Below are 24,140 nucleotides of genomic sequence, written 5' to 3'. Positions count from 1 at the left end.
ACAGTTGCAAGCTGTGTGGGGAGGCCCCGAAGGAGGAAAACTGGCCCCAGGTGTCTGGCCTCACAGCTGCCTGAGCGTGGGCGCCCCTAACAGATGAGAAGCACTTGGAAGGGGAACACCAGTGGGCTGCTGTGGGCAGATTTGAGCACTTTTAGAATCCTTCACGTGGTGAGGTTGGGGAGGCAGGCGGGGCCACAGCCTGGAGTGCAGAAGGGTCTGGGCTAAAGGTGGAGACCTGAGAATCTAAAGCCTGGGTTGGGGCAGAGAGGGCTCCGCAAGCCATTGGTGGGCAAGTTTGAGGGACCTTGCTGGGACTGCTGTCCATCGAAGGTCCCTGCCCAGGCGCCAGGAGGGCAGGCTTGTGGTGGCTGAGCTGCTGTTTTCACAACAGCCCCGGAAGCTTTGGATCATGTCTATGGCTGTGTTGGGTAAACAGGAGCAGCCGAGCAGCCAGTCACCGAAGCCAAGGTCGGATCAGATGTTGGCGTGGTGTAGGCTTCAGGGCCAAGGTGGGGGTGTGAGAGGAGGATCTTGGGGTTGGCCCTCCAGTATCGGGACTGGAGAAAACTTAGGGGTCTCCATTGTCAAGACAGGAAAGCTGAGTCCTGTGCTCTGCCTGGGGATTCAGGCTACCTTAGCCCACCACAGAGCCATCCCAGAACAGCAGACCAGGGCATCCCATGACTGGTAGCTGAAGAGAACCTCTTCTTCCCATTGCTCTAAGGAAATTTGGGGCCCCCAGGGTTACCAAGGATAGATGGAGATGGGCAGAGACAGGGCAGGGTATGAGGATGACAGTGGTGATAAGGACCATGTGATGGTTTCTGTGTGTTGGCACTCTTTCTCGTGCCAGGCCCAATGCTTGGCACACCTGCCCAAGACTTGGCCATGTTTTCAGAGCACTGGATCTGAACTAGGCCTGTCCAGCCCACTCACCAGCTCCTCTGCCCTCTGCCCTCTGCCCTCTGGAGAATGGCCTACTACATGGAATGGTCCTGCCTTTCCCAGCTTTCTTGAGGTCCCTGAAGTGGGAGGCATTATCTGGTCGCTACCTACTTCAGAGGGACTGACAGACACCAAAAGGCTGTCACCTTGCCTTCTTTCAATACAAAACAATTGTTTTGTGCAAATAATCAGGAACATCCTGGGAACCCTCTGTGGGGGAGAGGAGTAGGCTTGGGACTACCTAGTGGAGCTGATCCTACCTGCGGACACATCCCCTTGCCACACTGCAAGCCAGATGGGCCATTTGAGCACTGGAACTGGAGTCTCTCTCCCCCTGCCTCTGGGTCTGCCCCATTGGCTTTGTGGCTTTGTTGAATTGCTTAACCTCTCTGTCATTTTCTGCATGGTAAGCCTAGAGCTTACCAAGGTCATGTGTGGGCTGTCCCCACCTGCAGAGGTTCCAGCCCTCCCCCTGTTCCCATATACCAGGCCTGTGACTGCCACCTGTGACCACCAGCCTCAGCCTCAACTGACTTTCCTTCAGGGCCCTACAGGCTAGGTGGGCAGGCCTGCACAGGGTTGTACCTGACCCACCCACCCCTTTCTTTTACACACTTTGGACTTTGCTCTGGACCTCCTTCAGTGAGGAGGCCCAGCCTGGCCTGATTCCCAGTTGCCCTTCCCATCCCCAGCCATTGTATCCCAGGGGGACTATAGTAGGAACAGCTGTATTTAGATGCCAGATTCTAGTCCAGCGTATGGGGTCCTTCCAAGCTCATATATTCATCTCTGTGTCTGCCCAGAGTGTGCCTGTCTGCCAGCATGTGCGTTATGGCTTATGCACATGGATCCTGTTTGGCTGGGTGTGGTCTTTGTGGGCCGGGATGTATGTTGACATTCAAGAACAGTGTGTGTGTGTGTGTCGGGGGTGGTTCTCTGTGTGTGTGCACCTTTGAGTTGTCATATGTACCTGTGGCTACAAACGTGTGCATGTGTGTCCAACTTCAAGAGAGACTCCCCATTCATAACTGTATGTTTGGTTCTATGGGTGTGCCCGTGTGTGCACATGTGTGTAGTTATTCTTGGAGAAATCTAGATATCCCCCACGCCCAGCGTCTCACAGAGACCCTCTTGTCTTCTAAGGAGCTGACTGTCTGGCTCCTGCCATGAAGGGGCTTTTGTTCCTCCCTCAAGGGTACCTGGAGTCCTCCCTCTGACTGAACCCAGGGCTCCCCAATCACAGGGTCAACTGGGAAGCTTCAGGCCTGTGCCTGGTGTGGCTGTGTTCATGAGGAGTCCTATTTAACCTGTACTCGCCCAGGTGGTTTGAATCAATTGATAACCAGCATCCTTACTCCTGCCCCTCTGATCCTTCCAAACCTTCTGGATGGGTGGGCTGCAACACCCCTGCTTTTCCTGAGATAGAAGGCTCGCCAACATCCTTATTCTACCCCAGCCCCCTCACTCGCTACTCTCACTGAGCAAGGCATGGTGCCATCCTGCTCTGTAGTCACTTATTTATGTGATATTCCTCACTAGGCTGTGGCTTCCATCAGCCTGGTGTGTCTGTCATTGTGATGCCCACCATGGACCGAGAGTGATGTGGAGCTTGGACCTCTGGCCCTCACCCTGTTGTGTGCAGAATCATGTCATCTCACACATGTGTTTTCCTGGGAAGAGGACCCCTGGCTTTCGTTGGATTCTTATAATAGCATGACACCTTTGCAATTGTAAAAGGTGTCCTTGTGCCACCCAGGCCCCACCTCTGATTCCTGCTGAATTCTGATGGGCTGGACTGGGCTTGCCAGTGGAATTTTGAAATGTCTCCAGAGAGTCAACTCTATAACCAGGGATGAGGGTGCTGAACTGGAGGCAGAGACACCCCTAGATCACAAACCCCGGTCCTCAGACACAGATAACCACGGATCCCTGCCCAGGTCAGCAACAGGGAAACAGCTGGTGTCCTGAGGAGTCGGGGAGCATCCCCAGGCTGACCTTTTAAACTGCCTAGAAGGATACCGGACTCAGGAAGGTCTTCCGACTGTGGAGATGCTCTTGCAAGTCCATAGGGGCTTGAAAGGGAGGCACAGAGTAGCCAGATTGGCAGCTGAGGTAGAGAGCAGGACAGAGCCCTGAACGCCAGGCTGAGGTCTGGGCTGAGGTCCAGGGCAATGGGAACCGAGGGGGTTCCACCCTGTAGGAAGACTGGCTGGGGGGAGGGACCAGGGTGGTGACAGCTGGGAGGGGGTGCCGGGGAAGGAGAGCAATGAGGAATAGCAGAGCCCTGGGGAGTCCCAGGAGGAGAGTTCTTGGGCAGTGGTTGGTCTGTGCGGGGTGAAGGAAGGTGGGGAGGAGCCCTGGTCAGGGGGCGAAGAGCCAGTTCTGGGAGAAATAGGGATGGGAAGCAGCCCCTGCTCTGGGACTTAGCCATGAATTCAGAGCTCAGCTATGGTTCTTTTTTTAACTTCATTTTATTTTTTTTATGTGGTGCTGAGGATTGAACCCTGAACCTCACACATGCTAGGCAAGCTCTCTACCACCGAGCCACAACCCAGCCCTCAGCTGTGGTTCTGTCTCAGGACAGGACTGGGCTCATGGTGGCTGGGACATGGTTTCCAATGGAGGGTCTTTGGAAGGGACTTTCTAGCCCTTCCCTCCCCCACCTCCTGTTCCTCTTGCTGAGCCCACTTCCTGGGTTGTGAAACCCCGTGGCCTTGATTTGGTTCTGTCTGGGAAGGCCAGGCTGTTCTGCTGAGCCCGCCCCCTTGCCCTTTCCCAGCTGCCAGGGCCCGCTCTGTTCTTGCCCGCTGGTCATATTGCCTCTCACTGTGTATCCCCTCCCCCACCCTGACCAGGCCTTTGACTGCACTTCCTGTCTTTATTTATCCATCACCGCCTACATGTCAGGTAGGGCTGCATCTCTTGGAGGGCCCCACTGTGCTGTCACCTGCTGTCTTGCTTAGGCAGGCAGTGGTACCCTCAATGCACAGGAGGCAGGGGCAGGTCCAAGGTTAGGTAAATGTAGGTGGGAGAGGGCTGCATGAGGTGGCATGGGGCATTCCCTGCTCCCCAGAGTCCGTTCAACCCACGTGAGGCTGCAGCTGATCTCTCTCATGAGCTTGTTCATACACACTCTCCCAATAGCTGGTCCAAGATACCTCTTCTCCATGTCCAAAGTTTACTCCTCTGTTCAGGATGCACCATCTTGTGCCCTGTGAAGCGGACCTGGACCACGGAAGGGCCGGCAGGGAGGGGACTAAGCTGGATCTGGGATCTGGGGGGTCCTCAATGCAGGACCTTGGCTATAGTTTCCCTCTGTACAATGGAGGAGGTGAGCATATTGGTCTCAGAAGGCCCATCTCTGGGAGACGTTTGACTTGATGAGTTTTATTTTTTATCTTTGACAAAGTTGTTTCAAACACGTTACACGCAATGTAGAAAAGTCAGAAAATGCATTCCGGTTCCTGTTGGAACCCCAGCTTCTTTGCTGGTGCATGTGTGGAAATGTAGCCCACATACTGGTCCACTGGGATCTACCCACAGCATGGTCACTCTGGTGACTTTGAGGCTGGCCTTGCCCACTGCCTTGAACTGGCTAGAAACAGGTTTCTATTTGCATTGGAGGAGGCAGATTGCCTACTTTGGCCTGGTGTGGTCATTGCCTTTCCTTACCCTACCTCAAGGCTGCTACTGTAGGACAGAATAGGGAGCAGGGTTAACTCTCCAAGTTATGGCAACTGGATACCCAGGGATGAAGGATAGGGAGGCATAGACAGGCAGGTTGAATGGAGGGTCCTAGACCCTTACCTCCATTTTCTCTGTCTTTTTTTTTTTTTTTTTCCTCTGTCTTTGTATGTGCTATTTGTGGCATATTTATCTTTCTCCACCTCTATCCTCTTCTCTCCCTTCGTCTCTTCTTCCCACCATGGCATGCTGGAAAGAACATGAGCTGCAACATCAGGCAGACCCGGGTTCAAATGTTTTTACCATCTACTGGCTATGTTACCTTGGCCAAGCCACTTAGCTTTTCTGAGCCTTGATTCCTTCATCTGTAAAATACTCCCCTCCTGGAGCTACCTGGGGATAAAGTGAGCTAATGCAGTTACAAGGCTAATCCAGTACACTGTCAGCCTCCAAAAAGGACAACCCTTCCTAGAAGTGTGGAGCTGAGATTCACACCTAGACTGACACTTTTTTTTAATTTTTAATTTTTGGTATCAGGGATTGAACCCAGGGATGCTTAACCACAGTGCCACATCCCCAGTTCATTTTATTGTATTTTATTTTTGGTACCGAGGAGTAAATCTAGGGGTGCTTAACCACTAAGCCACTAAGTCATTCCCAGCCCCCACCTTTTTTTTTTTTTTTCTGAGAGAGGGTCTCACTGAGTTGCTTAGGGCCTCACAAAGTTGCTGAGACTGGGTTTGAACTTGCAATCCTCCCACCTCATCTCCTGAGCTGCTGGGATTACTGGTATGTGCCTCCACGCCCAGCTCCCTTTTATGTTTTGAGACAGGGTCTTGCTAAATTGGCTTTGAACTCTGGATCTTCCTACCTGAGCCTCCTGAGCCACTGGAATTACACGTGGCTAGACTGATACTTGAATCCAGTGCTCTCTGCTTCACAGGGCTGCCCCTGATGTGGGCCGGACAAGCTAGATCAGAGGCTAGGAGCCCACACAGTGGGGAGAGGCTGTGACACTGTGTGGGGTCCAGCTCCTGCCACACCTCTGGCCCTGCAGGGCAGTGAGGAGTCTGGGGCTGAGTGGGTGGCCTTTTTTTGGGCCTGTGGGCCTGGGCCTATTTGCATGGGGGCTATAAATAGTGGGCACACCTTGCTTCTGTGCTGCTGCATCACCCCTTACCTTCCCACCACAGCTCAGACGCTACAAGGTAGGTGGGTAATTCATGCTTCGTTGTGCAGAGGGGCACCTGTGGCCCAGAGAGGCCCTGGGCCTCACGCAGGATGACACAGTAATAGAAGCAGATGCCAGTTCATGGTGTCTGTCTCCTTCCTGGGGTCTGGAGAGTCTAATTGAGGGCTGAGGGGTTGGGAATACTGGGCCAGGGCTTTGACTTGGTTTTAGTCCTAGAAAGTTGGGGCTAGGTGCGCTGGCCCTAAGGTTACTACTAGGAAGCCCCGTGGCAGCCCACCAAGACCATGGGTCCCCTGTGCTTGTGGCACTGTGGCCTAGCTACACGGTTTTGGGACTGGGGCCGGGGCCCGCTGTGGTTGTGGTTTCCCTCCAGTGGCTTCTGTGAGCAGCAGCTGCTCTGAGTGTGAGCAGGAGGGCAGGACTGAAGGGCAGCCCACAGAACAGGGCAGGGGGCCAAGTCCTGGCCCTGCCTCACCCTCCCTTGTCCTCCATAGAGTCCTGGGTAGCATAGCTCCTGCTGGCCAAGCTGGGGAAAGGGAAGCCATGGAGCCTGCAGGCCCTCAGGTCCAGGCCTCAGGGGAAGGTGGTGGGGAGGAGGAGCTGACCAGCAGGTGTGCCGAGTTCCTGGTGCCCCAGGAAGAGTTGCCGAATGTTTTCACAGACTTGGTTTCCCTGTCGAGAAGTGGGGTCGGAATCACGACTGTCTGCCCTGGCTGGTGGGCAGGCAGAGGCCATCAGTGGGTGATATGAGTGCATTCTGTAGCCTGGAAAGGGAGGTGCATGGGTCAGGGATGGATGCTCCAAGTGCAAGGTGGTGATATTGATGTGACCCCTCTCTGAGGCCTGTCTGTTGGTGTTGATCCTCATCCTACTGGAGTTCCCATCAGCATGACGACTCTGAACTAAGAGATTGTTCCCCATCTGGAAGATGGGGGACCCACACAGTCCTGCAGCCAAGGCAGCATTGATGTTAGGGTGTTGCACCCAGCCAGCCTGGCCGTGATTTTTCTACCTGGTTAGCCCTCAGCCCGTCTCCCAGGAGCCCAGGGCCCTACATCTCACTTACTCCTCCTTTTCTCTGCCTACCTGTCACTCAGCCCTCTCTCATTCTCTGAGGCACTCAGATAGCTGCTCACTGTCCCAGCTGGGTCCTCTTGGGAGGCAAGACTGAGCTGTGTCTGCTGGGGTCCAGCCGTGGGTGTATAGATGCAGGCCTGTGGCAAGTGTGTACTATGCGGGGGCCTTGCTTATCACCCGAGACCCCAGGCGACATTCATGTGGATGCTGGATGCCTTGGACCCCAGAGCAGGCAAAGCAGCCCAGAGAAAGGCTACCTTTTTTGCTTGGGGATTTGGGACACACACCCAGACTCCTACACACGCTTGAGACCAGGCCTGTGCAGCTTCTTTTCACTCTTACCACTAATGACTCCTGCCGTGTGCCAACCACTCCCATGCACATGCATTTCCATGGCTGCAGACTCATCACACCCACCGGTACACTCATGTCCACCAACACACACATGTTCACATGTGCTCCAGCCATGGGATGGACCCATAGCAAGCACTGCTGGCTCACTCTCCCTGCCTGCCAAGAGGTCATGGGCAGCTGGCCTGGGACCCAGCACTCTCAGGCCAGAGGCTTTGAGGGCTTGGCTTAGGCATGAGCTTGCACACCTACTCTGATTCCCACTGAGTAGGAGTCAGGGCAGGGGATGTGGTGGAATCTGCCTCACCAGGTTTCTTCTCTTTGCTCTGGCAGCTGGCCCCAGAGGACTGGCCAGGCCCATTGGGTTGGGCTGCAGGCTGAGGTCAGTGTTTCCTGTGAGCTCATCTGGGCTGGGAGCTCCTAGCAGACCTGGCCACTACTCTGGCTGCCTTGTGCAGGAGCTGGAGGGAGCTATTCAGGAGCCGGGCAGCTATTGTGTATGTGCATGTGTATGTAGGTGACGTGCAGGCTGGACTGAACATGAATGAGCATTCGTTCATGGTCCTGGAGCACCCTGACATGGGGCCTGGGCCAGGAGCCAGGGTCCATATAGGAGAATGAGTGTGCACATGTGGTCTTCCACATGAATGTCCTCCACAGATGGCGACCCAGGGGAACCCTGGGGGTCAACCTTCTGTAGTGACCCTTAACTTGAGGAATAGCGAAGGAGAGGGCATTGTGGAAGCTAGCACATTCAGCATTACAGTCAATATTAAAAGACAGCAGGGAACTGTGACACATGCCTGTAAGCCCAGCTGCTCAGGAGGCTGAGGCAGGAGGATCTTGAGTCAAAGCCAGCCTCAGGAACTTAGCGAGGCCCTAAGCAACTCAGTGAGACCCTGTCTCTAAATAAAATATAAAAAAGACCTGGGGAAGTGGTTCAGTGGTTAAGCAGCCCTTGGTTCAATCCCTGGAACAAAAAAAAAAAAAATTTAAAATACAGTTTTACATTTGAGGGAAAAAAATTCATTTTGAAAGTGTAGGCAGCAGGAGGCACGTGACACCAAGGGGCAAGTTCAGAAGGGTCAACTACACTGATGTGGGAATAACCTCTGACTGCCCTAGTCTTGGAACAAAGTAGGTGCTAAATTAGTAGAACCCCAGCTTTCAGTTGTGGCTCAACCTCAGAGTTTCAGTTTTCAGTGTGGGGGTGCTCAGTTGGCCCTGCTCGTCTGCCTGGGTAGTTATGAGCAAAATCAGAGCCAAGAAGGGCTGCCTGGGGGGAGGGTGAGTGGAAGTGCTGTCTTGTCCCTCTTGCCGGGCAACTGCTGGCACGGAGGTGCAGGAGCCCAGCATGTACAAGGTCCCTGACATGTGGGGGTGGTGCCCAGCAACTGGCTGCTGCAGAGGCACTGATTGAGTGACCCCCAACATAGACTCAAATGCCTCCAAGGTGCAGCTTTTGGAGAGCAGCGAAGACCAGCACCCCTGGCCTGGTGTAGATTGACAAAGAAGCAGCCTTCCAGAGGCTGTTGTCCAGTTGACCCAGTGGCACATCTTCCGGTTTTGCCAGGGATGCCTCATGTTCAGACTTACATAACACATCCCGGTTTTTACCATGGGCAACTCGGACTAGTGCATTTTTCACACCATGTGGACCAAATCCAATGGAGTGGGAGCGCTGAGGGGAGTAGGTACCTGAGTGTGTGCTGTGGCTGTCCCCAGTGCTGCCTGGCTTCGTCAGCCCTCTACGTCCAACCCTGCCTCAGGCTCCGCCATGGCACCGTTCCTGCGCATCGCCTTCAACTCCTATGAGCTGGGCTCCCTGCAGGCAGAGGATGATGCTAACCAGCCCTTCTGTGCCGTGAAGATGAAGGAGGCTCTCAGCACAGGTAGGGCTGAAGCCCAGACCCTGGCGGGTCTCAGCAGGAGGGGCCAGGGGCCTTACTTGTTCCACGGAACCTCTAAGGGATCCTTCTCTTCCTCGTCCTTGTCTCCCTGCCCAGCGGTGGAGGCAGGAGAGCCGAGGCCGCAGGGTCTCAAAGCCTGGCTAAACTGGGCCCCACCAAGCCTTGGAGTTTCTGGCTTTATTGGTTGATCCATCTAACAGTTTCCATGTGTTCATCTGTGCCAGGTCCTATGCTGGGCACTGAGGATACCATCATGCTCCAGGACCGTCCAGGTCCTGCCCTCATGGGGTTCACAGTCAGGTGGGGAGCTGGACATGTCACCAGGCAATGAGTCCTGTGGAGAGGAAAGCCAGAGAGGGCACTACCATGACCTGGGGTCAGGAGGACTTCCTGGAGGAGGAGGCGCACTTCCCACCACTCCTTTGTGCTTCTGCTCACCTCCTGGGTTCCAGCTGACTGTCCCTTCCTCCAGGAAGCCTTCCCTGGTCTTAGGCTGGGTCAGGCCACTTGACCATGGATGGGTTTAAAACCACTGGCCTTGCCTTCTTTAATTTCCTCACAGCTGTGACTTAGTGGTTACTCGAGGAATGTGTTGGTTTGTGTCTCTGCCCTGGACTGGGACTCCAGGAGCACAGGCCCCAGGTCTGACCTTTCTTTCTGCATGTTCCTCACCTCCTATGCCGTGGCTGGCATTGGGCAGCTCTCAGCAGGTGTTCACTGAATGAATGTCCGAGGGAAAGGGACACTTGAGTGAAGCTGGAGCAAATGGTCATGGGAGAGGGAACAGCAAGAGCAAAGCCCTAGAGGTAGAACCTACTGGGGGCAGTTCAGTGTTCTGGGGCATTCTAAGGAGCCAGAGCAGATCCTGGGAACAGGAGAGGCAGGCAGGTTTTATCAGGGTGAAGACTGGGGAGGGTGGGACAGAGGGGTCCTTGCTGACCTTACCTGCCTGACCCTGTTGCAGAGCGAGGGAAGACGCTGGTGCAGAAGAAGCCAACCATGTATCCCGAGTGGAAGTCAACGTTTGACGCCCACATCTACGAGGGCCGCGTCATCCAGATTGTGCTGATGCGGGCCGCTGAGGACCCAATGTCGGAGGTGACCGTGGGTGTGTCAGTGCTGGCTGAACGCTGCAAGAAGAACAACGGCAAGGCTGAGTTCTGGGTGAGGGGCTTGTGTGTGCCAGGGCCCAGGGAGTGTGGCTTCGGGGGCCTACCTGCCAGTACAGCCCAGGTGTTAGTCCTGGCTCTGATTTGCCAGGTCCCCAGCTTCTCTGAGCCTCTCTTTCCACTTCTGTAAAAGGAGGAGCTGCTTCAAGTTCTTTCCTCAGGGTCTGTTGTTAGATGAACCGAGCATCCCATTGTCAAGGTCTTATGGATGTCAAGGACCTGACACACCCTGGGTGCTAAAGGCAGACATCTTCATTGCTGTGACTATTTTTTTCCCTTTTAATTTTGAAAAGGCAGAATATGCACATTTCAAACTCTATGAAAGGGTGTGTACCTGCCCCCAAACCAGGTCACACCAGGCTCCTTCTCAGAGGCACCCATTGTTCCAGTTCTTTTTGGAATCCTTGCAGATATACTAGACCTAGTCAGGCATGGTGGGGGTGGGTATCCTCATGATCTGTAGCAGGAAGGAGGTAGGACAAAGGGAAGGCTGAGGGCCCTGTTCACTCACCTGCCGAAACTGGGACTCGGTGCAGGCCTGTGGTCATGTGGCCACGTGCAGCTGTGCCGGTGTTCTGGGTACCGGTGCGGGAAGAAACCCCCCCTGGGTTACACATGGACTCCCATAGCTCAGTTGTCTCCACCAGAAAGGCCTCGTGACCACTGGAGGCTCTGATCAGCGTCCAGTGTGAGATGAAGGGGTCAAGATGGGAGAGAGGAGCGAATAGCTCATCTTGTAGAGTGCACGTGTCCCATGCGCACCAACCCAGGTTCGAGTCCCTGGCACCTCGGAAAAAAAGAAAAAAATAAAAAATAAAGAACTCTTTGGAAAAAAAAAAAGATGGGAGAGAGACTGACACAGCGTCTGTACTGACCTTGACCAGTCAAGGCAGGGACAGAGGGGCCCCTGGCTCTGTGTTCTCCCCACTCCCCCAGGAGAGGATGTGTCCCTTACCAGGTCTGGGTCTGAGGGAGGTAAGGAAATAGAGGCTCAGGTCCTGTCCTCCAGACTCTCCAGTCCAGAGAGAGAGAACCAGCGTGGGTGTGGTAGGCTGAGTGTGTCTGTGTCTCTACAAGGCACGTGGGGTAGGAAGCCTCCATTCTAAGCTCCTTGCTGGGGGCAGCAGTGGGTGAGGGTGGGGAGTTTCCTTTCCCACTCTGTTCCTAGGCCCTGTGGCCTGGCTGGGTGTGGGCTGGATCCTTTCACTTCCCCAAATGTAATAATACCCTGGGCACAGGGTAGGGCGGGGCTTGGGGTGGGGCCCTGCCCACACTGAGAGACAGGTGTCTGACTAGGCTTCAGGGGGCTCCCTTGGCCTCAGGGAGGCCAAGGAACCCCAGCCATGGGGCTGGGTTCTGAGAGTCTGATCTGGCCCAGACCCAGCCTCAGTGACCTTAATGTCCCCTCCTCTCACCCCCACAGCTGGACCTGCAGCCCCAGGCCAAGGTGTTGATGTCTGTGCAGTATTTCTTAGAGGACGGAGGTAAGATCATCTATCCACCTGGGCTAAGGGCCCGGCTCACCTGCAGGACAGAGGCCAGAGCCAGCACGAAGGTTTAGGGAAACAGCCCCCTCAGCGGTCTTTCTGGGATCAACCTGGGACTGCAGGGGTGCTGCCCCTCCTGGACACTCGGGCTGACTTCACCACTCTGTGACTCCCAGATTGCAAGCAGTCTATGCGTGGTGAGGACGAGGCCAAGTTCCCAACTATGAATCGCCGTGGAGCCATCAAACAGGCCAAAATCCACTACATCAAGAACCACGAGTTCATCGCCACCTTCTTTAGGCAGCCCACCTTCTGTTCTGTGTGCAAGGACTTTGTTTGGTGAGGGCTGGGTACCTGCCAGGAGTGGTGCAGCATCGGGGGGCCCAATCCCAGAGCCCCCTGCACTCATCCTGCTGGTTTGCCTTTCAGGGGCCTCAACAAGCAAGGCTACAAATGCAGGCGTAAGTACCCTCACAGCCCAGTTTGTGCATGAGGGAGTGTGCTTGCATGTGCCAGTACCTGGGTCCCCAGGTCCAGATGGTGTGTCTGGACGAGGGCTCTGCGTCAGTGAGTGTGTGCATGCCACACTTTCCCATCATAGCGTGTGTGCAGCTGCAAGAGCCATGTTCAGTGAGCTCCAGGGCTGGCTTGCTGCAGCTCACCAAAGCCAGTCCTGTGCATCCCTTCCCTGCTCTGTGCTTGGGACATCAGGTTAGTAGACTGAAACAGGCTGCGGTCCTGTATTACACAAAAATCAGGTGAGACCACACCTCAGGGCCCTTCCCTCAGAAGGGTGGCTATGAGACCTTTGCTTGTGCTCCCTGGCCACAGGGCCCCCTGTGGGTATGGGTGTCTCTGGTGCACAGGTATGAGCACATCTTTCCTTGTGTGCATTGAGCTCTGCAGTGTGTTATGAGCATAGCCTGATCAACTGCTAGCTGTAGGGCCTCAGGCAAGTTGCTTGACCTTAGCTTCCTTATCCACAAATTGGAGCTAATAGAGTCAGTGTGAAGACCCAGTGGGGTAAAATATGTAAAACTATATTTTAAGTGCCTGGCTCAGGGTAAGCATTTGTATAAGTCCATCATCATGGTTGCATGTGATTCGTATGTGTGTACAGATGTGTTTATGTTGAGGTGTGCCTCAGTGCACACGAGAGAGTGCATGCTTAGGAATAGTTTGCTGTTCTTGGACATAGAAGAGGGAGAAGACACTCCTGCCCACCTCCCCGCCCTGTTTGTCCCCCCTTACTTCTTCCCACCTCCCTGCCTGCCAGGACCATGAGCCTTCCCTAGCTTCTGCAGATTGACCTGGCTCCTCTGCTCCACCCAGGCCCTTCCTTTGAGGGCTGGTGGGAGGAGGGAAAAATGGAGCCTCGGGCCCAGGCCTATGTGGGGTGAGGGTGTGGGAGGTCAGGGAGAAGGCTGGCTTTGTGTAGAGGGTTGGACCAGGCCAGCAGGCGCCAGCTCACGACTGTCCGGCCTGGTGCCTTCCCCTCCTCCTCCTGGGCCTGTGCCTCTTCAAGAATGCAATGCTGCCATCCACAAGAAATGTATTGACAAGATCATCGGCCGGTGCACCGGCACTGCCGCCAACAGCCGGGACACCATAGTGAGCTGGGCCCGGGGTGGGCGGGGGTTGGGGGGTTTTGCTGGGTGGGAGGGATCTGGGTGCTCCCTGCCCCTCCCTATGGGATTTACCCTGCCTCTCCATTTTTCTTGGTCTTTCCTTGCCCTCCACTTTGGTCCCTTGGGCTTCTGATTTCCCAGCCCCCAGTGGAACCCTTGTGGGCATCTTGGAATGCATGGGCTTGGGAGAGAGCTCACATTGAGGAAGGGGCTGGAGCTGGCAGGTCAACAGTGATGCTGTCTTCCCTGCAGTTCCAGAAGGAACGCTTCAACATCGACATGCCACACCGGTTCAAGGTCAACAACTACATGAGCCCCACCTTCTGTGACCACTGCGGCAGCCTGCTGTGGGGGCTGGTGAAGCAGGGATTGAAGTGTGAAGGTGCGTACCACCCGGCTGCACGTGCTGCCCTCCTGGACCCTGTGAACCTGAGGTAGCTGGGCTGCCGTCACCCCCTTACCCAGAGATGGAACCTTAAGGTCAAAGGAATCTCATCTCTCTACACCTCATTTGGGGATTTCACACGGGTGAGCCTCAGCGGCCCCTCCCCACTGGCCTGACTGGCACTGCTATTTGTTTATGCGCACCAGACAGATGGCTCTACTTCTGTGAGCTGGGGAGTGGGGTACAGGCAGGAGGAATAGGACCCAGAGACTCTCTGAGGCAGTCAAGTGGCCGGAAGGTGTTTAGCCAAGGTATGCCACGCACTAGCAGACACTCGGTGACCAAACGTGCTCCCCAGACCTCCACTCACCCCAAGCTTCACTTACAGAGTAGAAACTAGAGGGAGCAAAAGCGGTTCATCTCAGTCGTCCCAGACAATCTTTAAAGCATTTAGAATTAGGTCCATTCCTGGGGATGTAGCCCAGTGGTAGAGATTTGTCTATCCTCTGCTTTTTCTGTATTTTGTTCTTAAATCATGAAATATGTGAAATGTTCATGATGGCCACAGATATTTTTCCTCCTAAAGGCAGGAAACCTAACAGATCCCACCAAAGTCCTTTCTCTTGCTTCCCCCTCTACCCACTTCCTACCCTTGACTGAGCACCCAAGACTGACAGCTCTGCTTCTCCTTCACCCCAGACTGTGGCATGAATGTGCACCATAAATGCCGGGAGAAGGTGGCCAACCTCTGTGGCATCAACCAGAAGCTCTTAGCTGAAGCCTTGAACCAAGTCAGCCAGGTGAGCAGGCACTATGGGACTCTGGAATCCTGGACACAGGGCAGGAGGTCAGGGTAGTCAGAATCGGCAATGATCCTCAGGAACCTCAGTGGTCAGTGAATCTCTTCTGAAGATCTGATTCAAGAATTTAGGCAGCAGAGCCCGGCGCGATTGTGCACACCTGTAATCCCAGCTGCTCAGGAGGCTGAGGCAAGAGGATCACAAATTTGAGGCCAGCCTCAGCAACTTAGTGAGGCCCTAAGCAACTTAAAGGTCTGGGGATGTGGCTCAGTGGTCAAGTGCCCCTGGGTTCAATCTCTAGACAGGAAGGGAGTGAAGATGAATGAATGAATCAATCAATCAATCAGTTATTGAAGCAGTTTTTAACCTGAGGATGAATCTGGGGAGCTTCAGAGTTGGAACACAGACTGTGTGTGTGTGTGTGTGTGTGTGTGTGTGTGTGTGTGTGTGTTTAGCTCAAGGGATCAAGGGATAAAGTTCTAGAATCAATAAAAAAAAATTCAATTATCACAAGTAAAATGTATTGGTGACTGTTAGGAAGGTGGGGTTCGATGTACAAAGCTTCTATTTATAATCAGTGCCTTCCTGACCCCCAAGGCTTTCTTGTGCTGCTGGGAGAGAGAGGGAGAGGGATGGGGAGACATACACGTGCATGCACACACCACTGGGGATGTTCTGGGCCCTGCCTCTGCTGTCTTCCCTGGTGGTGAGGGGGAGGTAGGGTTGAGTCCTATCTCTGGGCTGGGAGTTCTGAGTGTTCTGACTGCTTGGCCCCCTGCTTCTGCCCCCTCCCCAGAGATCCTCCAGGAAGCAGGACTCAGAATCTGCGGAGCCTGTTGGGGTGTACCAGGGTTTCGAGAAGAAGCCTGAAGTCTCTGGGGACGATGCCCCAGGTGAAACTAAGCCCAGTCCCCTCGGTAAAGTTCCCTCCTTACAACAGGGAAAGGCATCGGGTCCGTCCTCCCTTCCATTACCGAGTGAGTTCTAGAAAAAGGTGCAGCCTATTGGGGAGCCAGGCCTCTTCCTTTCCAAGTTTCCTTATTCAGCCCGCCCTGGACCCCAGGGAAGGAGAATGTTCCAGACCCAGATCTTATAGGCACCATCTCTCAAGCAGACAACAGCGAGACGTATGGCAAAATCTGGGAGGGCAGCTCCAGGTGCCACATCGACAACTTCACCTTCCACAAGATCCTGGGCAAAGGCAGCTTTGGGAAGGTAAGTCCTTGGGCATCCCAAGGCACATGGGCTCAGGAGCCCAGGGCTGCCTGCCTCCCAAAGTACCCTTGCTTCTTTCTAGTCGGGCCACAGAAGCTGGGCATCTATGGGTGGCCCTTGCTTGGTTCTCTCTTGCTCATTATCCCACCCCACCCCACCCTGGGCAGGTGCTGCTTGCAGAGCTGAAGGGCAAAGGACAGTTCTTTGCCATCAAGGCCCTCAAGAAGGACGTGGTTCTGATCGATGACGACGTGGAGTGCACCATGGTGGAGAAGCGAGTGCTGGCGCTCGCCTGGGAGAATCCCTTCCTCACCCACCTCTTCTGCACCTTCCAGACCAAGGTGCCTAACCTCCCACCTGTCATTGCCCAAGTGCCACAGCACCCTTAGATCCCCGAGGCAAGGCCTCACCTTCCTCCTAGATCCCTTAAGACAGGGCCATGTCTTCCCTGCCCACACCTCCCAGGGCTGAGTTGTCCCCCTCAGTCCAGAGCCTGTCCCCTCTGCTTCCCACTGGGGCTTGGCCCCAGGATCCTCAACAAGGGACCTTTCTAGCTGTCTTTCTGCCTCTGCTTACCACCCTGCCCCACCCAGGACCACCTGTTCTTTGTGATGGAGTTCCTCAGCGGGGGAGATCTGATGTATCACATCCAGGACAAAGGTCGCTTTGAACTCTACCGGGCCACGTATGTGGAGAGTCCTATGTGGTGGGAGGGACATTCACTCTGAGGGCACTGCCAGTTTGCCCTTCCTTCCTGCTTCCCTGTCCCTGGAGAAGCCAGCCAGACTCAAGCTGGAGCTGGGAAACGGGGGTGGCCTGGGCTATCCACACCATGTGGGAAGCCCTGGGCGTGGAGTGAGCTCTGGCCGAGGGAACAGCACAGACATGCCAGGTCCCGTCCCCTCCTTGGGCTTCAGCCAGAGCAGCCTCATAGATAGTGGTCCTGCCCAACTCTCGACCCTGGCGTGTGGTCCCTAGACTAACACGGTGATCCTTTCCTCATTTGCAAGACCCCCAAACTTACTGTATGCATATATGTGCACATATGTATTTCTGTATGCATCGTACTCTGTGACAGAATTGGCTTATTTGGAACTTTCCCTTCAAAATTTTCTGCTTGGGCTGCCAGCCCTCGTTTGCCTGATACAAGATGTGCTTGATCAGGTCCAGGTCGTCCATGAGTTATTTGCGGCATTTCCTGCCCCTGAGGGTGGGAGCCAGGGCCCAAGGAGAGGCGGACTGGTAGGCAAGAATCCTAGAACGTTGTCTCTCTTGCCTAGGTTTTATGCAGCTGAGATCATCTGTGGACTGCAGTTTCTACACAACAAAGGGATCATTTACAGGTGCAGGGGTGGGGCCGTGGGGGGCTCCTGGGAGGGGTGGCATATCCTTGCTTCAAAGAGGCCTGGCCCAGCCACAGTTTCATTGCTGCGTGGAGCCCGCCTTTAACTGGGCGTTTGCCTAAACCCCGACTCCAGTGCTCGAGTTCTTGTGGCCCCTCAGCTGAAACTGGCACAGCTCCAGGACCTGGGAACTCCCTGCCTATCCTTAGTGCCATTGACAGACACAGTGTCTCCCCTTCTTATACCCATCAGCCTCATGCTGGAGCCCATTCGAGCAATCTAAGCTTCCACCAATAGGGACTGGTTCCGTAAACTCTATTGCAATCAATTACGGTCCCATCCTATGATAGAATGCTCTATGTCCCTTGAAAAAGCAGAGGCTAGGAGGATCACGAGTTCAAAGCCAGCCTCAGCAACTTAGCAAGGCCCTGAGCAACTCAGTGAGACCCTGTCTCTAAATAAAATACAAAAAAGGGCTGGGGATGTGGCTCAGTGGTTAAGGCCCCTGGGTTCAATCCCCATTACCAAAAAAAAAAAAGAAAGAAAAGAAAAGGCAGAGGCCATGCTGTGTACACTGATGTGGGATAATGCCTAGCTATGTTGCCAAGTAGAAAACCAGCCCATGGGACTGTGTGTTTCCAATAGTAGCATTCAGGTTTTATTTTATTTTTAATTTTAAATGGACATAATACCATTTATTTATTTATTTATCTATGGTGCTGAGAATCGAACCCAGTACCTCCTACATGCTAGGCAAGCGCTCCACCACTGAGCCACGACTCCAGCCCAGCATTCAGGTTTGAAAAGGTGGGGGTTAGGTGCACATTGCAACGCTCTTGTTCATGCCTAGAATTGCTCCAGGGAGAGAGGTGGAACTTAATGGAAGATAAACTTTGAACTGTTATTTCAAGTGTTTATTTCCCTGTACATCAATTATCTACTCAAAGAACTAATAATATAAAAATGATATGGTTCCTAAGCTAGGGTTCGCATCTGTTGCCAGCTTGATGACCCAGCACATGTGATAACCACCTCTTTTGAGTCTCTTTTTGGGCTCCAGGGAGTTGGATGTCGTGTGTTCAGCATTTAGCGCACAGTAGGTGGCTTATAGGAAGCACTGGGTTTTAAGCATCTCTTTTCATTTTTGCTTCCCATTTGCTTCCTCATTCTTTTATACTCTTTAGGAAAGTCCTGGACTTATTGGGCCCAAAATAGGCCCATTGTGGGAAGTCTTGGGGAGAGAGAAATGGGCCTCTGATGACACACTGTCCTGTCCTCTCTCCTCAGGGACCTCAAGCTGGACAATGTGATGCTAGACCGGTATGGCCACATCAAGATTGCTGACTTTGGGATGTGCAAAGAGAACATATTTGGGGAGAACCTAGCCAGCACTTTCTGTGGCACCCCTGACTACATCGCCCCTGAGGTGAGAGGACACTTTTCAGCCCCCGACCAGATACCTTGCCTCAGCAGGGTGGGGCCTGGGAAGGCTCCTGTGGGGGAAGGGGCCTAGCCAGGCACATGCTCAGGGGTCCTGTCAGTGCTGGCACCCTGCCTCTGACCTCTGCTTCCCCCCAGATCCTGCAGGGCCTGAAGTACACATTCTCTGTGGACTGGTGGTCCTTTGGGGTCCTCCTCTACGAAATGCTGATTGGTCAGTCCCCCTTCCATGGTGATGATGAAGATGAACTCTTCGAGTCCATACGTTTGGACACACCACATTATCCCCGTTGGATCACCAAGGAGTCCAAGGATATCCTGGAGAAGGTGGGGGCTGAGCTGGGCCTGCTGGACACTGGGCTATAGGAAGACAGCAGCTTCCTGGCTCTGGAACAGCAACCTCGCTGTTCCATATTGGGGGTCTTGCTCTCTCACCAGGTTCCCAGGAGCTCCTGTCTGAGTCCCATGCGTGGAATCATCCTGGCATGGTGACTATGGGCTCAGGGTCAGGATATATACAGACCTGAGGCCAAACCCTGGCTCTGCTTATGACTAGCTGGTGACCATGGGAGGGTCACTTAACCTCCCTCTCTGATTCTGTCTCCTTATCTGCAAAATGGGTTGAGAGAACCTACCTCACAGAGTCATTGGGAAGTAAACAGAAACCTAGGATACCAACAGTCAATAAATGACTGCTGTTACTCACAAGACCCACCAGCAGAGTCCTCGATGCTCCAGACCAGGGCCTACTGTCTCAGGCACCTGGGAGCACATCAGGCTGGAGTGGCCTCCCTCCACACCAGAGTTCCCTGGGCTTCACCACTGTGCTGGGCCAGGCCCTCCTTGGCACCCCTGGGCCTGCTGGCAATTTGCTAATATTCCATTTTCCCAAGAGTACTAACCAGGGCCCCTGCTGGGTTGCAGTTATTTGAAAGGGACCCACCTAAGAGGCTGGGAATGACAGGAAACATCAGAATCCACCCCTTCTTCAAGACCATCAACTGGACTCTGCTGGAGAAAAGGAAGGTGGAGCCGCCCTTCAAGCCCAAAGTGGTATGTGATTCTGTCCCTATGCTGCTTTGAGGGATGGGCCCCTCCTTTGCCCTGTCTCTCTCCTGCATGATTCAACACACTCTCCTCTTCTCCCTTCTTCCAGCAAACCTGCTTCCCTGATCTCCCCTGGCACACTCAGCCACAGCCTCTGCACTTCTGTCCTCATCCCCTTTGCTTGTTCAGTCATTCAACAGACATTGGGGACTGTGGGTCCCGCTACCTTTTTTTTCATAGCTATGTGTTGTTTTACTTATTTATTTTTTAATTTTAATTCTTTGTACACAAATGGGGTACAACTATCGTTTCTCTGGTTGTACACCAAGTAGACTCATACCATTTGCGTATATCTTTCCTTCCCCCACCCCACCCCACCTCTCTCCCACTACCTTTTAACAAATATTTTTTAGCACTTGCTGTGAGCAGGGGACTGTACTTTGAGAATCAAAGTAAAGTAAGCCTTCACTTCCTCTGCCCATGCACCCATCTAGTCCATTTTCCAGTCAATTTTAGAAATGCTAAGTTCTGCTGGGTGCAGGCTTGCGTCACACCACAATGTGGGAGACAGTCTCGGAGCTGGAGGAGCCCATGCGAGGCATATAAAACTTGCACACTGATGATAATCTGTGACATAAGAGTATGATAGATGTCAGTGGCCATATATGATCAGTTGTTATTGGGAGGATCTGTCAAAAGGAGCTCTGGGTACAGGAAATGGGGTGATCTGAGTGGTCCCCTAAAAAGAAGTGGTATGTGAGCAGATCTAGGGAGAGGCCAGCTGGGAGGCATTCAAGGTGGAGTGGGGGATGGTTTGCATCAGGCCCTCAATCTACAGAGGCCTCCAGGGACCGACATGACAGCAGAGGCAGGTTGGGGCCTCTTAGAAGTTGGGACTCTGTGGCCCTTCTATGATCACGGGTCCCACTCTTTTTTTCTCTTGCTTTCCCTCTCCGCCAGAACCCCCTGTTCCCACTGGGCATCCTGTATCACATGGCCTACATCTATGCTTTGAGGCTGTAGGGCACTTCCTGTAACAGGGATCTCAAACTCAGAGGCCTCCTGAGCTGGGCAGAGAACTAACAGGCTGGTGCAGCTCTAAGGAAGGCACACAGCCTTCTTTTGGGCTCTCGCTGCTGAGATTGATTTCTTCCTCTACACCAAGAAACATAAGGCAGGTGTGATGATATGCAGCACCTGCCAGTGGGAGATGGTGAGCTTGCTGTCCAAGGGGCTCCCAGCATCAAGAGTGGCCCTGCCAGGGCTGGGGATACAGCTCAGTTGATAGAGTGCCTGCCTTGCAAGCACAAGGTCCTAGGTTCGATCCCCAGCACTGCAAAAAAAAAAAAAAAAAAAAGTGGCCAGACTGGGGGTGAGCTCAGTGGTAAAGCACTCTTGTATGCTAGACAAGTAAAAATAAAGATCTGCTTCCAATTTTTGTCCCACTAGTCTCTGCCACATGGCATGGCCCTAATTTTTCTGAGCCTTATCAGCAAGTGAGATGGTAGCAACCTACCTCTCAGGACTGGTGCAGAATAAATAAGATGACATAAAAAGCTGGGCTTGGTGGTACACACCTGTGATCCGAGCAACTCGGGAGGCTGAGGCAGGAGGATCTCAAGTTCAAGGCCAGTCTCAGGAACTTAGAGAGACCCTAAACAACTTAGCGAGATCTTGTCTCGAAATAAAAAAAAATAAAAATGACTAAGGATATAGCTCAGTGGTAGAGCACCCCTGAGTTGAATCCTCAGTAACCCCACCCCACAAAAAAGACAACACAGGAAGTGGACCCAGGGCTGCCCTAACCTACCAGTTTTCAAGAGAAACCAGAAATCTGTATTTTTTAATTTATCTATTTATTTATTTATTCATTTTTTGTACCGGGGGTTGAACCCCGGGGTGCTTTACCACTGAGCCACATCCCCAGCCCTTTCTAAAATATTTTATTTAGGAACAAGGTCTCGCTGAGTTGCTTAGAGTCTTGCTAAGTTGCTGAGACTGGCTTTGAGCTTGAGATCCTCCTGCCTCAGCCTCTAAAGCTGTTGGGATTACAAGCATCTGTACAGGGCTGAAATCTGGATTTTTATGTTGCATTGTCCACTTTGAAAATATTAGGTCAAATTCTATGAAAAAACCAGTGCTAGGGGTTGGAGATGTAGCTCAGTGGTAGAGTACTTACCTTTCAAGTACGAGGTCCTATGGTCCATCCCCAGCACCATAAAAAATTAAAAAATAGAAAAAAGAAGAAAAACGAAACCCATTGCTACCCCCAAATGAATGTACCTTCCAGTTCAGTTTGGACTGAGGGCCACTAGCTGAGACCTCTTTATTGTCATCTCATATTCTTAGGGATGGGGAATCTGTCAACTTTTCCTATAAAGAGCTTGATCGTAAATAGATTGAACTTTGTAGGCCAGACAGACTCAAAGTAGCCATAGACAGTATGTCAACAAATGACTACAGCTCCACACACATAAAACTTACTTTATGGGTGCTGAAATTTGAATTTTATTTTCACAAAATGAAATATTCTCCCTTTTTTTCCCCCAAGCACTTAAAAATATAAAATCTGGGCTGGGGTCATAGCTTGGCAGTAGAGTGGCTGCCTAGCATGGGTGAGGCACTGGGGTCAGTTCTCAGCACTGCATATAAATTAATTAATTAATTAATTAATTAAAGGTTCATCCACAACTAAAAAAATTTAAAACCCATTTTTAGCTTCTGGGTCCCACAAAAACAAGTATCAACCAATGCGATCTGGCCCGTGGGTGTACACAGTATGTGGGCCCCTACTCAGGAAGATGTCCACCTGTCCTTAACCTGGCCCAGACCTGCCTGCTTGCTTTCCTCATCCACTTAGGGAAACAGTCTGTGGTGGGGCTGCTCTCAGGCTGCTGGGAGAGCCCCCTTTTTCCTGTTCTGAATAAGGACTGCCCTGGTCTGGCCTGACCCAGCCCATCAGGGAGCCCAGGTCTGGATACCTGCTGAGGCCCTTGGGGAAACTTGGGAGCCCTCAGCCTCTCAGGTCCCTCTCACCCAGCCCTTGCCCTCTGCTCACAGAAGTACCCAGGAGACTACAGCAACTTCGACGCCGAGTTCCTGAATGAGAAGCCGCGCCTCTCCTTCAGTGACAAGAACCTCATTGACTCCATGGACCAGACGGCATTCGCCGGCTTCTCCTTTGTAAATCCCAGATTCGAGTACCTTCTGAAAAACTGAGGCTCCCAGACAGGCCCTCCAACCCCCTGGGCAGAGCAGGCTAGCCCACCCTCATCTGCAACTGCTGCTGGCCCTGGTAAGCAGCAGTGTGATTGTCATGACTTCTGCTGCTGCCCCTTCGTCCCCAGAGGGGCTCGGCTCCTGCTGGCTGGGCTCTTATGGTACTTCCTCTGTGAACTGTGTGTGAATTTGCTTTTCCTCTGTCCTCAGAGGGAAATTGTAAATCCTGTGTTTCATTACTTGAATGTAGTTATCTATTGAAAATATATATATTATATATATGCATATATATAATAGGCTGTATATATTGCTCAGTAGAGAGAAAGCATGTGGGACTGGCGATGTACTGATCTTTTTAATATGTGTGTGTGTGTGTGTGTGTGTGACCAAAAGGAAAAAAAAAAAAGCACAAACTGTTTGAACTACCAGGTTCTTTTATTTGTGTATCTAAATAAACACTGAATGGTACCAACCTGACTGTGGGGACACGTTTGTCCCAGAAAACTGGTAGCAACCTGCTTCCACTTCTGGCAGCTCTGTCCCAGAAGTTAACTGTTAGCTTCAGATGCAGAGCCCTGGGCCTTCATGGAAATGTGTTTGTATTTATGGGTTTCAACTGGCCCTGCAGCCCCGGCCTAAAGCACTTTTCTGAGTGGCTGCAGGAGCCCCAGATGTCTCTATGGGGTGATGGGAGGAGGTGGGTCCAGTTGGAGTCTGTCTCTGGAGAGTGAAGGCCAGTCTGGAAGTGAAGAGAAATGGAAGGCCAGGTCCAAGACATGAGCAAAAGTGTAGACCTCAGGGGTAGAGCACTTGCCCAATATGCTCAAGGCCCTGGATCCGATCCCCAGCACCACAAAAAGGTTAAAAATTTAAAAAAAGAAAGAAAGAAAGAAAGGCTTAACCAGGTACAGTGGCACATACCTGTAATCCCAGTGATTCAGGAGATTGAGGCAGGAGGATCGAAGTTTGAGGCCAACCTGGATAACTTAACTAAGACGCTGTTTCAAAAGGGGTAGGTGAAGCTGGACACACAGTGACTTGAGAGGCTGAGGCAGGAGGATTGCAGGTTCAAGACCAACCACAGCAACTTGATAAGGTCTGATCAAGTTGCTTGATAAACAATTTAGCAAGACCCTGTCTCCAAATAAAATTTTTTTTAAAAAAGGCCAGGGATGGGGCTCAGTGTTTAAGTGCCTCTGGGTTCAATCCCTGGTACCAAAAAAAAAAAAAAAGAACAGAATAGGCAAG

The 24,140-nt window shown here is 52.7% G+C and overlaps 1 protein-coding gene across 9 annotated transcripts in view; it reads left to right on the top strand.

Moving 5' to 3' along the window:
• Prkcd (protein kinase C delta) overlaps nucleotides 1–23,357 on the top strand; it is a 30,879-nt gene extending 7,522 nt beyond the window's left edge. Inside the window, exons 3-19 of one of the 9 annotated variants that reach the window (XM_047531548.1) lie at nucleotides 9,019–9,141; nucleotides 10,124–10,323; nucleotides 11,752–11,812; nucleotides 11,992–12,154; nucleotides 12,245–12,276; nucleotides 13,341–13,426; nucleotides 13,696–13,825; nucleotides 14,528–14,628; nucleotides 15,425–15,605; nucleotides 15,692–15,843; nucleotides 16,011–16,184; nucleotides 16,437–16,528; nucleotides 17,124–17,186; nucleotides 18,474–18,612; nucleotides 18,765–18,953; nucleotides 19,551–19,679; nucleotides 22,734–23,354. In XM_047531548.1, the coding sequence (XP_047387504.1) occupies nucleotides 9,027–9,141; nucleotides 10,124–10,323; nucleotides 11,752–11,812; nucleotides 11,992–12,154; nucleotides 12,245–12,276; nucleotides 13,341–13,426; nucleotides 13,696–13,825; nucleotides 14,528–14,628; nucleotides 15,425–15,605; nucleotides 15,692–15,843; nucleotides 16,011–16,184; nucleotides 16,437–16,528; nucleotides 17,124–17,186; nucleotides 18,474–18,612; nucleotides 18,765–18,953; nucleotides 19,551–19,679; nucleotides 22,734–22,892 (2,166 nt within the window). In that variant the 5' untranslated portion in view covers nucleotides 9,019–9,026 and the 3' untranslated portion in view covers nucleotides 22,893–23,354. Of the gene's footprint in view, nucleotides 1–8,974; nucleotides 9,142–10,123; nucleotides 10,324–11,751; nucleotides 11,813–11,991; nucleotides 12,155–12,244; nucleotides 12,277–12,416; nucleotides 12,527–13,340; nucleotides 13,427–13,695; nucleotides 13,826–14,527; nucleotides 14,629–15,424; nucleotides 15,606–15,691; nucleotides 15,844–16,010; nucleotides 16,185–16,436; nucleotides 16,529–17,123; nucleotides 17,187–18,473; nucleotides 18,613–18,764; nucleotides 18,954–19,550; nucleotides 19,680–22,733 lie in introns of those variants that run through there. The other 8 variants (XM_047531549.1, XM_047531547.1, XM_047531553.1 and 5 more) reach the window with 8 other exon arrangements.
• The last annotated feature ends 783 nt before the right edge of the window (nucleotides 23,358–24,140 follow it).

Source organism: Sciurus carolinensis, chromosome 17 (assembly GCF_902686445.1).
Source record: "Sciurus carolinensis chromosome 17, mSciCar1.2, whole genome shotgun sequence".
Classification (NCBI taxonomy): Eukaryota; Metazoa; Chordata; class Mammalia; order Rodentia; family Sciuridae; genus Sciurus; species Sciurus carolinensis.
Note: the sequence above shows the minus strand (reverse complement) of the source record. Positions and strands in the feature narration are given on the sequence as shown.